The 13,959-nt window shown below is 30.7% G+C and overlaps 1 protein-coding gene and 1 long non-coding RNA gene across 2 annotated transcripts; one reads left to right on the top strand and one right to left on the bottom strand.

The window, feature by feature from the left end:
• Positions 1–6,543: 6,543 nt before the first annotated feature.
• Positions 6,544–8,936, bottom strand: LOC136984631 (protein BTG2-like). Its single transcript, XM_067281698.1, has one exon. The coding sequence runs from the start codon at positions 8,652–8,654 to the stop codon at positions 8,073–8,075; it is 582 nt and encodes a 193-aa protein (XP_067137799.1). The 5' UTR covers positions 8,655–8,936; the 3' UTR covers positions 6,544–8,072.
• A 67-nt stretch (positions 8,937–9,003) lies between these two features.
• LOC136984635 (uncharacterized) lies at positions 9,004–11,130 on the top strand. The gene is made up of 2 exons (XR_010882218.1): positions 9,004–9,398; positions 10,879–11,130. It is a non-coding gene; the product is annotated as an uncharacterized lncRNA (long non-coding RNA).
• Positions 11,131–13,959: the final 2,829 nt, after the last annotated feature.

Genomic DNA, 13,959 nt, shown 5'->3' with positions numbered 1-13,959 from the left:
TTTAAATTTAAAAATAAATAATAAAATCTCTCAAAAATTGAAATTATTTATTATTTACGAAGGTGTAGGTAAATATATAGGCCCTATACTGTATATATATTCACAAATCTTGGATCTAAAGGGAAAGTTCGATTGACAACGTGTAGAGGTAGAGCAACCCATCTTTCTGGGAGGATGACGTCGAATTCGACTGCACATGAGCAGTGTTTGGTCTCCCTAATATCGAGTGCAACGACCTATATTTCATCTAGAGATGCTGTTGAAAATCACCTCTTGTGTCAGCAAGAGGTCAAACTATGCACGATGCAGCTCGCCGATAGAGAGGAACTACCTTACGGAGAGATCACGAAGCTACTGAAGATTATACATTGTGCAATTTTTGTGCCACCGCCCCGTTCTAATTCATGCAAATCCATTTTTATCATTTTTAGCCTACTTATATTTTACAATTAGTCAGACATAGAGATTAGGTTAACCTGTTATTAGCCTGGTAAGAGATCCAAAAGAACAAAGCCATACTTAAAACTAAAGAAACCAGTACTTGATCTTAGAATTAAAACAAAACAAAAAAAATATCATGTGAAACGGGAAGCGTTATTTAATTAAAGTTTGCTGGTATTTTTTTTTATATCAGTGATAATCTTTTATACAAAATTTCGTACTTTTTTTTTTAAATTTAAAATAGGCCCACCTTAAGTATAAAACTGAAAAATCGAATTTTTTTTTTTAACTCATCATTTGTAAGATGGATACAAAAAGTAGAAAAACCTATCAGATTTTCATTTAAATGTAGATTATATATAATTACAGAATGACGAGATCGGTTTACAACCAAAAAAAAAACACAGCAGTGTAATATATATTCATCTGCATATAATAAGTAAAGTTTAAGAATCTATTTTTTTATGAAAAAAAAATCGAAAAAATTAATTAATTTTATTTAAAAAACTGTCTTAAAATAGTTCTAAATTCGAGATAATTTATCCATCCCTTAAAATGATCAGAAAAAGTGACTAATTTTTCTCTTCCAACTGAAGTTTTAATGCTACTTAATAACTAACTTTTTATTTATTTATTTCTTCTTAACTTAATTGTAATTTCAAAAATTAGAAAATTATTGTCAATTAAACCTATTTCAAGCTTTAGCTTTAGTTTATTTTGATAGTCAGGTTGACCTAGTTCGGTTGAAAGTTTCAAAATTAAAATATATCAATACGTGTGTTATTGACTCTTAACCAAAAAATTTATTTTATTATATTTTTAAAAAATAAAATAATAATAATAATAATAAAATATAAAACTTTTCTCCTTACTAATTTTTCAAAAATAAGTTTGCAGGATTAAAGTATATAAAATTATAAATTACTTTGTTAACTGCTATATTACAACACAAGGAAGAAAAATATTCTTATATTTCGTTCAGAATAATAATAAATTTCAAATTAAAAATTATCTACAGTGATATAAGCCAAGAAAGTTCTGGTATTCTTGTCTTATGTCAAGAAGCTATTTTTGAAATTTATCACAGGGCTAAGACAGGACACCAATAAAAGTAAAGTTAAATCTCCTTGCTACAAAATCTAACATAAAAGAACGATAAAAAAAAAACCTTAATTATTTTTATAGATATGAGTTTTTAATCATTTTATCTTATTTCCTGTAATATAAATTTTTAATAAAGCTTTCAACTCAAACCTATTTCAACCCATGCTTATTCTTAATACAAAGTTATCCTTTAAATCTTATAAGTGGGATCCGGGAACCATTATTGATGATGTTCAATTTGAACTTCAATTCTTAAAGAAACTCGTTTGAATCCTGTTTATTCCGCGGAAACGGAGCAAATAGTTAGTGAGAAATAATAATAATAAAAAAAATTCAGTCATTCATACATTCGGACGTAGGTCAATGGACCCATTAAAGAATAGAAGATGGTTCCATTAAAGAGGACAAAAGAATCGACTTGTTCATTAACCTTCCATCAAATATATCATTTGGAAAACGCTTACCACCCCACTGACGTTAGTTGGACGTCTTTTCTTTCGTTCCACCCATAAGTATCTTCAGCTATGGAAGAATAAGGTTAAAACTAAACTTAGTCATCAATCCAAAAAGCATCTCTAATTATTTTCATAAGTATTTTTTTCTCTAGAATATTATTTTCTGAATCGATAGAGTCTTTAAGAATATGAGAAATGTAAAGCAGCTTTACATTTTTCATGGAAATGAATGGATACATATTTAATACAACCATTCCATGGTTCAACTTTTTAGAAAATATATCAAGTTTTGAATAATTAAATAAAGATTTAATGCCCAAAAAGAAATTGTTTTAATGATAATGATAATTATTCTTATTATAAATTCGCAATATCGTGAAATATTTCAGATTAAAATTCAGGTGTTTCTTTTATCTGAATGGCAGTTTCTCTCCTTCAAAAATAATAAAAAAAAATAAATGAAAATAATTAAGTTTACGTGGAAATAAATTGCAAAAATGATGTAAAAAATTATGAAATTTTAGCGTAGAATATTCCAAAAATTGATGATTCAATTGGTCTCTAAACATGAAATATCGTTGGTATATTGTAATATAAATTAAATCGTTTCAATCATAAGATTACCAGTTAATAAGATTACACCAAACGATAAATTTAGAATTATTTAAATTACTCAGTGTATTCTAGAACGAATCATTGTTAAACAATGGTACTGATACGTTTGTCCTAAAGATAAACTGGATTTAGAATGGATAAGAGGGCGAAAGTTCGAACGTCTTGTTTTAAAATTTTATTGGCACGAAGATAAAGGTTACAAGTCACGAGTTACTCATTCTATGAATCATTTTACTTCAGCTCCAAGTAGAATATATATATAAACTATAATAGTAATATGCCTGTAATTATCTAGATTATTGTCTGCAGAAGACAGACGGCAAATTCACTCTTCACTTGGATAAATATGTAGAGCGAAATCTTCAATTGCTCAAAATTGCTTTGAGTCACTTTAACTTTTTAAAATCTCCTTTCTCAAAGTTACTACAAAAATTAAATCTTCAAAATTAATTCTTATAATATTAGAATAATCAAGGCCCCAAAATAGTGTCTGCATCTGTCGATGCAGAGATCATTTTGGGGCCCTTTCGGTGACATTTTTATACAAATAACATGATATTGAAGCAGAAAATAATCTAGTATAAATGTTAGTCCATGGCTATAGTTATTATTTTTTAATTTTCCCCCTCTGATAGGCCCTCTAAAGCTTACGGACCCCGGCTCTCGAAGGGCCTAAGTATATGTTAAAAGAAAATAATTTATGAAAGATATTTGTCTATAAGTAACTACAGATAAATCTATCGGAAAGATTTATTAATAGATATGTATAAAATAATACCACTTAATCTAAAAGTAGACATTCAACCGGTAATATTGAGGAAGTGATTTTAATGTGTCCATTCCATAAGACAGTAGAACACAGTTCTAAAGTTATAAAGATAGCTTCACTGTTCACGAGAAAATTTAAGTGAATAAATAAAAATATATGTATTTAAATTTCCTTTAATTTTAATTTAATAATTTACTAATTAATCGTTTGTTCTTACAAACCAAATTTTAGTAAATATTGATCGCAGGCCCACTAGAAACATATTTAAAAATATCCCATTCTTCTTAAATCTCGTATTAATACTCGAAGACTGGTTTTAAAATGTCTTCTAATAATATAAAAATATAATAAATCAAATTCTGTATAAACTAATCTCCTTCGCTCATGTTTACATTCAATAACACAGTCTTACAAATGACAACAGAGCTAACCTTCCTATAAGGATTTATAGAAGACCATTTCATATCAAAATACAGTTATAATTTATATATATATATATATATAACTGATAAAATACCTCATTCTCCGAAATTCCAGTAAAAAAATAATCTTTTCAACCCAATGAATTTCGTTTAAAACATGACTCATTTCACTATCCAGGTGTATAATCAATAGGAAATGTATAAATACCGCCTTTAAACAGGATAATCTGTAAATTGTTTTGACCCGTGTTAAATATAAATTTCTTTCTATAGCTTTTTAGGAAAAATAAGTTTTATATCAATTCTAGTATAACAAATGAGACTTTCTAAAATTTTTCCTCCCTCTTTACATTATACCTGAATGAGGCAATTCGCATTTGTTTTCCTTTATATATATATATATAAATCACTTTTATTAGGTTAAAGGATTAAAATATAATGAATTTAATTAGAAATTAACATAAATTAAAGGCTGTAAATCGTGATGTAAAGACTTAGAATGTTATTTTAATATATATATTCCTCGATATAATGGATTTAACTCCTTAAATTTATATGTTACAAGATCTGAATATCTTGTCAATTATATAAACAACCAGATAATAATTGGGAAATTTGACATTCTCTACTTTTCACAAATTACTGCATAATTATAATTAACTAATCAGATTATTAGTAATGACAATTTTGTAATCGCATTCAGCTAATATTTTTACGGGTAATCCGCTTTTTTGAGGTATTCAATGAAATAAAAATCAGTAAATTTTACAATAAGTTAGGGAATTCAGGAAGATTCGGCGATTTAACACGAAAGCATCTTATTAAAAATTAAAAAAAATCGAATGTAAATATAAATTTTATTATTACGTGAGGAAAACAGGCTTCTGTGATAAATAATCCCGGAATGACGAAAGAGTAAAGGAAAAGGAAAAGCGAAAAATTCAGATTTCACTTCTGGTTCGACGTCACAGTGTTGCAATAGATAATGAGTCAGCAACGAAATTGGCAAAAATCCAATCTTCTAGAAACAAGCTGGAGTAAGATCATGTGATGTTTACACACCAAATAGAATTTACTAGAAATAAAAAAAAAGTAAGGAAAAATGTATCCTACCGATCTTTTAAACGCCATAAATTATTATTAATTAAATAATTTTAACTGACTTTTTTACGAAATTAAAGTATCAGAATTCACTATTCCTATTTTAATTAATAATTACACTTGTACTAATTGAAAGGAATACGAAAATGGATCCATATGGTATATTTTTTTTTAAAGAAATAATCCACGAAAAAAGTGACTAACATCTGCCGATGAAAGCTTAATTGATTTCAATTATTGAACACGAACGGGTCTCATCAGCATATTTATCAATTTATATTAAATTGGCGTAATTAAAAATCCAAATTTCGGAGCCCGTAGAATATTATTTGTTTAAAATTTCATCTATATTAAATTAAATTAAACATTTCTTGTAAATATATCGCTGGAGAATTACAAATTTACCTATCGAATTTTATTTTCTTTATAAAAAAAATAATATATATATATATATATATCGTTATCATTTTAAATATTTAATATATTTTTCTATTATTTACTTTCCTTTAAAATAAAATATTTTAGAATTTACAGTTTAGATCCTATTTAAGTAATGCTGAATATATTTATAACATAGAGGCTATATTATTTTAAAAGTTTTATATACATGTATACGTTAGAAAAGTAGACGAAAAACTTTAAAAAAAAGAGTTTATCATTAATATTTTAGTTCTGTACTCTTGTAAAAGAATTTCCCCCCCCCCGGTAGCCAACAGAACATCAGTATTGGCAGCTTTATCCAATGCTCGGAGGACAATTTCCTCTAATTGTATGAAATAAAATAAAATATATACTTTAAACTTTATACATTTTTTTTTCCATATATAAAACCATTAGAATAAATTCTTTTATCTATTTTCTTACTTATTTTACCCTTCGATTGCAACACTCCTACGATATTAATTTTAATCTAACTTGTTTTTTACTTCCTCTAAAAATACATAAAAATGTATAACCATGCCAACAGATATGCCATTTCACAATCAAATTATTCCCTCCATTTTGTTTTTTTTTCTTTTCTTATTGCATTAATCATTTGCCTGTTTACTTTTATAATTAAGCAAAAATAAAAAAAAACGTAGAGATATACAGTCGCATATTAAAAAATAAATTTCGAAATTTATCTATCTACCTTTAACGGAAAAATTCTTTTAATTGAACTTTAAATCACGTCTCTCATTATTTAGTATTTGATTAATCATCATTATATATATTTGATTTTAATTAAAATTTCTTAATAAATATTTCTTAATATGATTTATTCGAATTTCGCCAAATGTTTAATTTCAATGTTAAATTTTTTAAAAATTCTGTTAGAAATCTCGGTCTTAATAGTGATTATGTTCATCTTATTTAATTTAATTTAAAGAAAAATATATAGGATTAGAGTGATCAAAGTTTAAAGATTAGATTATTGTTATTAGTTTTTACTTGTAACCGGAATTTAACTCAAAGAATTAAATATAAAAAAATAGAAAGAAAAGAGCCAGTTCAAACGGTTACAGAATTAGGTTAACGAGGAGCTTCAAGCGTTTCAGTTGTAATCGAGGTTAGGCAGCTTCCTCCTCCTCTTCGAGTTTCGAGAATAATAATAATTAAATAAAATAACACAAAAGAAATAATGCCGACACCCCTGTTTCAATTGCAATATCCACAACTTTTATTTGGTTTTTTTCACTGTACAAAACCTCCTATATTACGCCACTGTACACACAAAATATCTTATTTTTTTATTTTTACAGGTTTTTATACAGGAAGAATTGTACAGTCAATTTTTTTTTTCAGCTATCTTAGTCCGTGGAAGTTTTACAAGATGGTCGATAAGATAAGCTGCAACAGCTATTATGAAATTTTTTAAAATGAAAAAAGACAATAATGCACGCAAAAAGTACAAATTTTGCTTTTGCTTACCCCTGAAACTCGGTCTTATCTAGATGCGTGTATATATATATTTATATATATATTATACATAAGGTTTTATAATATATATATACTTATATATAACATTCCACAGAAACTCTACAATATTGAATGACTGTTTTTGTGCTGCTACGGTATCTCTTCTTACAGGCAACACCCGTCTTGAAAGCAAAAAAAAAAAAAAAAAAAGGTGTAAAGAAACAAGAAGAAAAGCTCTGTCGGTTTGTTGTTGTCTTGTAGAAAATAGGAAAAACTAAGGCCAGAAACGACGGGGACTTGAAAATTAATAAAAGCGGAAGAGGACTTCACAAGTCCTTCTCCCTGAGATCATTGCGTCCCCTTCCCACTTGCATCTCACCTTTGATCTAAGGCTAACTGCCTGTCAAAGGTCAGCTCAGCCTGTGACGGTGCATTTACATAATCCCCATATAGAAAATTGGCTGGTGTTTCTATCACTGTTCCCTGTCGACGGGTTGGATCCAAACTTAACTGGATGAAACAACACGATGCCAACAAACGGCGTCAACGCGAGACATTACACACATTACAATGGATTGTGACATTTTCTTGGATGATGAATAAAAAACGAAACAAAAAAACATGATAGTTTAAAAAGTCAACAAAAAACGACTAAACGATTCTGTTGATCGCAGTAGGTGGAGATGTATTTTGTTGTTTTAAAAAGAAAAACAGATCACAGTCGTTTAGGCTTCGTGTCTTCCATTGCAGAGATACTTTTGCATTCGTTCGCCGAGGTGCTTGGTATCTTGCGTTGGCGGCAATAATCACATTATACGAGCTGCAGCTGGTAGGTTTGTCCACTGGCAACAGACTGTAAGGAGGGAACGTCGAATTTTGCACCGTCGGCGAGCTAAAGCGAGAGCTGTGGTCCCTGGTTTCGAGTGTATTGTACTATCAACCCATGAGAAAAAAAAAAACAAATAGATTGTACTTTAACTGTGGGATTTGGCCTTTCTTTCCCCACATAAATTTTAATTTCTAGGAATTTTAATCCCTGAAAGTTAAGGGTTTTTAGTTTAAAATATTACTGGGACGACTAGGTTGCCATTTTCAACAGCCCTACTGTACAAGGGGCCCCTGAGTATGACATTTCGTCGTCCGAGTAAAAAAGTCCGATCGGGACTGGAAAACAGAATTGGTGGGTTTTTTTTAAAAGAGTTTTTTTTTGATGAGAGAGACAGGTGTGATTGTGTGAGAGATGTTTGGCAGTAGAAAAACCTACCCTTAGCTGGAGACGTATGCCGCCAGTTGTTCCAGACCGACATTCCTGGAGTCCATGATGAAGGAGTCCCATCCTTTGGATGCCCTGATGGTATCCTTGCAACTCGGTCTCGGAAACTTGCTCAAATGGCCATCCATCATCACTTGTGACCGGTAACTATTTCCCATTTCTTGCGAGGAAGCCATGCTATGGAAATAGTGACCGATGTTACTTTCGGAATAATGGTTACTGGTTCCGTCGTACAGAACGCAAATGCTGCCATTTTCACCAATCCTGTAAGACACTTCTTTAGGATCTATCCACAGCGTTAACTCGTTGGGAAACAACTGACGTAGACTAGCCTCATCCAGGCCACAAGCACTGCCTGCTTTGGCTATGATAGGATCCATTTTATGATTGATCCTGAGACATCGATACCCCGAACCCTTGCAGGGCCTCTCGGGGAACCAATGTTGCTGATAATGATGCCTGAGTAGTTCTTCTAAACTTCTTTGAAACAGTTCCAATTGAACCATGGTCAGACTATTTCCCAACCTGAGTAGGTTGGTAAGAAAGCTAGCCGCACTCCTCACTTCTAATTTCATGACCACCTTCGTAATGTTGAACAGTTCGTAATATGTTTGAAACAAACTCCTTGTCTGGCCAGTTTGCCGGCTGAAAGCACTTTCACTGCACACAGATCAAACGACGACGAGCACAGAACACTTATCCGATCTGTACACTGGACGGGATTTTTTTTTTTTGTTTTTTTTTTGGCTAGTTTATTTCTTTTGGCTATACACAACGGCAGCTCTTTCGCCGAACCCGACTGTCCACGGTCCCGCAGCTACCACTCCTTAACTTTCACGGGCTCGTCGGCTTCATCTCTGTCATTTTTAAGGGTCCGGCCAGCCAACCAACGTCTACTCCATATACGTCATCAGCGAGATCATTTAACGACGTCCAATAGGAGAGCAATTTTCTGAAAAAAGCCAGCTGAGCTGGGCGGACGAACCAGCCTATTGGAGTAAGCGTAGGATCCCGCAGCGAGGCTACAACTTCATCCTCTTGATCGTTGAACCGTAAATGGTACGTAAGACTGCTGCTCAATGAAGTTATTGTCTGCTTCTATGCTGTAGAATAATGGACGAAGGTAGCGTAGGCGTCACGCATTGGAGGTGCTCAAATCGGCTTCGCATCTGCCGTGTGTTTTGTCTCATCTTCCATTCTATGCATCTTCGACATAGGGCCCTTCTATTCTTTCCGCGAGATTCGAGAGCTAAGATAGAAATAATGGCGAAGTGCTGACGTGTCGTACTGGTTATTGGCCTGCTGATGCCAGATTGGGGGTGAGTTAGCAGCGGCTCGTTGCTAATTTTTCTATTTTCTGTATCTTTTAGAAAATTTTCCATCGTTTTCTATACTTTTTCTTGCCAGTTTTTTTTGCATTAAAATGCATCATTATTCCGCGATTTCTCTCGCTAAAATTAATTTGTCCGTTTCCCTCATCACGCATATACACTTTAATCTTAAGTTCAAATTGATTGAAGAGCTGTCTAATTTCCATTAACTCGCAGTTATATATTTTCCTGACAGATTTGTTGTCAGAAATGCAGATTTTCTTATTTAATATTAATTTATGGTCGTTTAATAAGTTAGAATTTAATCGATTTTTTAAGATTCTTCCACGTATAAACCCCCCATATAAAGAATGGAAGCGAAAGAAATGGTGTCTTTACTAATTCCATAAGGCGGATAGAATATTCTACATATTCAGTATCCGGCACAAAAGTGCGCAGGGTGAATCTGGCAACAGTGACGAGAACCTATTAGGGCAACAGGTGTTATATTTCCTGCAAAGTTTGTCGAACTTTAAAATCCGCTGCTGAATTTCCGAAACCTGATCCTAATCCCATTTATTATTGAAGCAGGCCTATAGAACTGCAATCGCACATTTATCGCTAATGTGATACTTTCTGCTTCTTGAACAATAATTTTCCCGAATAAACATTTTAATAAATGAAATCTAAAGTTTTCTGAATCAAAAATCAATTTATCTATTTGAATTATTTCTAATTACAGAGCAAAGGTTGACTTCATAACTGGGTCTTGAATAGTTTATTATTTAATTCGATGAACTGCTAGTAACTTCACGAGGAAATAATAAAAATATATCTGATTGTACTATATTTTATAATATAAAATATTCCAAGGATTCAGATTATTTTCTTTTATCGTATTTTTCCGTATAAATTCTGTAGAGAATTTGCACGCAATACTTTAAATTACAGAATAAACCTAATATTAATTATATTATTGTAGATTTAATGCGTGTATGTATAAAGAAAAATGGTGGCTCTAATCAGCTGACTACCCCTCTAGTCAATTGTCGAAAATTTCTAAGACAAGGTCATATTGTAGGTCTCTCCAGCCAAATTTTTTCATATATTTCATACTTTTTTAAAGCTAAAGAACCGGTTAGTTATTACTGTGACATCAAACTGGATTAAAAAAGCAGTCGTTGACCCTAGTAAGAGAGAAGGTCCAAATGAGTCGGGAGGAAAAACAATGCTTGGCCAATAAAAGTGCTCTGCCATTCAGGCCACAACTGTAATAGTCTCGAGTCAATAATACATTTATTTTTTTTAATTATAATCGGATAATTGATCTGCCCTGGCAAACAACACGTAATGGCATAATTTAGTCGGAAGCTAATCTGTGATAGATCTGAAATCCGATAAGTTAAAGCAAAGACCAGAACTTTAAACTGTAGAATTTATTGTTTGCTACGGATAACAAATTGCGCATTATTCTTCCTTTCATGTATAGATTTGTGGATGGCAATATGAGAGATAAGCTCCTTTTATCGAAGATGGCTTTCCTTTGTTAAAGTTGTACCTTTCAAATACGTGCTCTTCTCAACTGTATGGATCAACTTAGTCCTTTTGTTGGCTCAATGAAACGTGTAATTACTCTTAAACAAACTTAATTCTGTACCTTAAACAATTTCGATATTGTTGTAATACAAATTTAAATGTATATAATTTGTAAAACTGAAATAAAAGAAAGCATTCTACGAAATATCTAGTGATTAATTTTCATTGCATATAAATCATCCAATTCGGTTATTGAATATAAAATTAAATTATAAAGAATTCTTAAATATATTATTCTTTGAATATATTCACATTAACGAGTTTTAAAGACAGGGCGAAATATTAAACAAATATTCATCCTTTAATTAATTATAATTTGACTTTATGAAATTGCATATAATTTAAATGTTTGAAAGTTTTGAAACTATTTCAATAACAACTGTTAATTTATGCATTTATTTGAAAATTGTATAATTAATTCAAATAAAATTTATCATTTCTAAAGTGAAATACACGAATATCAGTTAGTCGATCCGCTTATATAAATGGAAGAATATTCTTAAAATGCTTTGATATTGGCGATTTTTGTATATTACACAATGCCCATTTTTTCGTGAACGTTTTTTGTTTTTCTAGAATAAAAATTAAATAAAAGATTAGGCGGGAAAGACTTGAAACCAGCAAATTTAGTAGCTCAGAGTAATAACAGTCAACATTTAGCCTCTTTTCTCTCAATATATCTACACAATAGTTTGTCCCATTTACTTCTAAACAACCAAATCGCGCTTTTGTTCCGGAATATGAAAGGCGCTTCCGACTATTCTGGAATTTTTTGTCTTTTTTTTTTAAAAAAAACATTCGTCTATTGAGATCTATTATTTAAAAAAGAAGAATTTATTCTGTAAATACATCGATTTTCGAACAGTTGTTTCTTTTTTTTTCGAGTATCTATTCTCAGTACAATTGGTGTACGTCTCTTTTATTTAAACTGATATAAACTTCTCAAAGTAGATCCGGTGATAATAGCCCAAACTATTTATTTGTTTGCATTATAATCCATGGTAAGTTCTATTGAAGAAGCGATAAGATCCGCTTACTTGTTGGTCATTTTCTTTCAAGATTCGTGACAAGAATTTTTAGAATTTATTTTTATTTTAAAGATTTTAATCGATGCTTTCTTTTCTCTTCTTTGTGTAGCTTAAAAGATAATATTTTATTTAAAAAAATCCCTAACGTTCTACTCGATGTACAGATAATGTAAAACTCCCTGAGGAGTAGTGAGTTTTCCTTACATTGAATAAGTCCCAACATTTTATACAATAAAAATTACCTGAAAAAAACCGTTTATTATTATTCTAAATATCCAAATTTTATTTAAAAAGACGATAATATTATGAAAAGATCTTATCTGATGTTTCTTTTGGTTCGAAATCAAAGTTAATTTCAAAAGTATGAGGCCCGTAGGGATGTTGGACTCTGAAAGGAAAATTTCCGGAGGGATCCGAGTGAGGAGGGATTTTGATATTTTCCGACCGGAAACCTCTTATAGAAGCTACCAGCGGAAGAAAGGAAGCTCCTGGGCAGGAAATAGAAACTAGGAAAGCTGAGTTCAGTCGTCTTTTGTAGGCAAAGCCCTAAAGGAAAGCACCAGATGTTCTTTCTTAGTAATTGCAAAGCAGAAAAAGTAACAGACGAGTAGCATGGACATTGCTTCCCGGTTTTTCTTTTATCCCTTTCCGAAAAATACATTTATTAATATGACAAAGAGTTTGATAAATTTTCACGATTTTCGATCATTAATTTTGTTCGTGCCAAAATTCTCCAAACTTTATATATATAATAATTTCCACGTTCTGGTTTATTAATTCTTTTCCCTGTTAATAGGTGTATAATAGGTGTTAATATCATGAAAAGTAATGTATTTAGAAATATGGAAAATTGATTTATTTACAGTTTGAATATTTTATGAGAATTTAAATCCATTTTAGATTAAAAATTCTCTAACGTGTGCCAATTTATATAGAAATTAATAAAATAAAATGCAAAAAAAGAAAAACCACAAGAACGAAACTGCTACAAATTTATGCAAGCTTTTCCATTTCTGCAGTTCAATGTTCTTTTTTTAAAAATATTTTTCTCGTGTTAATTTCTGTTAAATATTCATGAATTACACCAACGCCTGTTACGAATAGTTGGTCTGACCATCTTACCTATTTCTCTATTTAAATTTGCTAATCCTTAAAAGTCGTGCCTTAAATTGCGACTAAATCATCATTTTTAACCTATTTCTCGGATTAGACAAGAGACGGTAATCTATATTAACCCAGATATAATTAAAATTAGTTTAATCTTCCATGTTGTTGATCGAACATCCTAGATTAATTGCTACGGGATCGACCGAGATGGGAAGAACGAAGATCGATAAGAATCGATTTAGAATCGTTCCAAAAATATTGTACATTTGTCTGTGTTTGGTTATCCTGATGACTTTTTTTTTTTTGCTGTATCGATTGTAAATTATTGCATTTATTATCGCTTTATTAGTTTAATAGAGCACTTTACCTGTACAATTTTTATATTCGTTTAATTTAAGATTGTTATAGTGTTTTATTATTATTATGTTTTTAATGGGAAGCACGACAACTGCTTTAAACACGAATAAAATATTTTCATTTATTCTCCTGTTTTTATCAACTTGTTAAGAAGAAAAACAGCTTTACTTTTTTTTAAAAAAAGGTTAAAATAAAAGAATTTTCTGGTTTATTTATCCAAAATGGTACCCGATTAGAACAGATTTTGATTTTGCACGTAAGATTTCTCGTAATGTCTTCACGAATTTATCATTAATATATATATATATAAATATTTTCCTTATTGATTATCAATAGAAACACTAAAAAACAGATATATTAGAATTACAAGTCGATATTCACTTGGCTCGTTAATTCATGTTATGCAAGTGTTATGAGATAAGTTCAATGCCTGTTTATCCGGGCGTCACGAGAACTTTCTTCAGAAACGATCACGAGATGTA

Source organism: Centruroides vittatus, unplaced genomic scaffold (assembly GCF_030686945.1).
Source record: "Centruroides vittatus isolate TY-2023 unplaced genomic scaffold, ASM3068694v2 contig_926, whole genome shotgun sequence".
NCBI classification, from domain to species: Eukaryota; Metazoa; Arthropoda; class Arachnida; order Scorpiones; family Buthidae; genus Centruroides; species Centruroides vittatus.
Note: the sequence above shows the minus strand (reverse complement) of the source record. Positions and strands in the feature narration are given on the sequence as shown.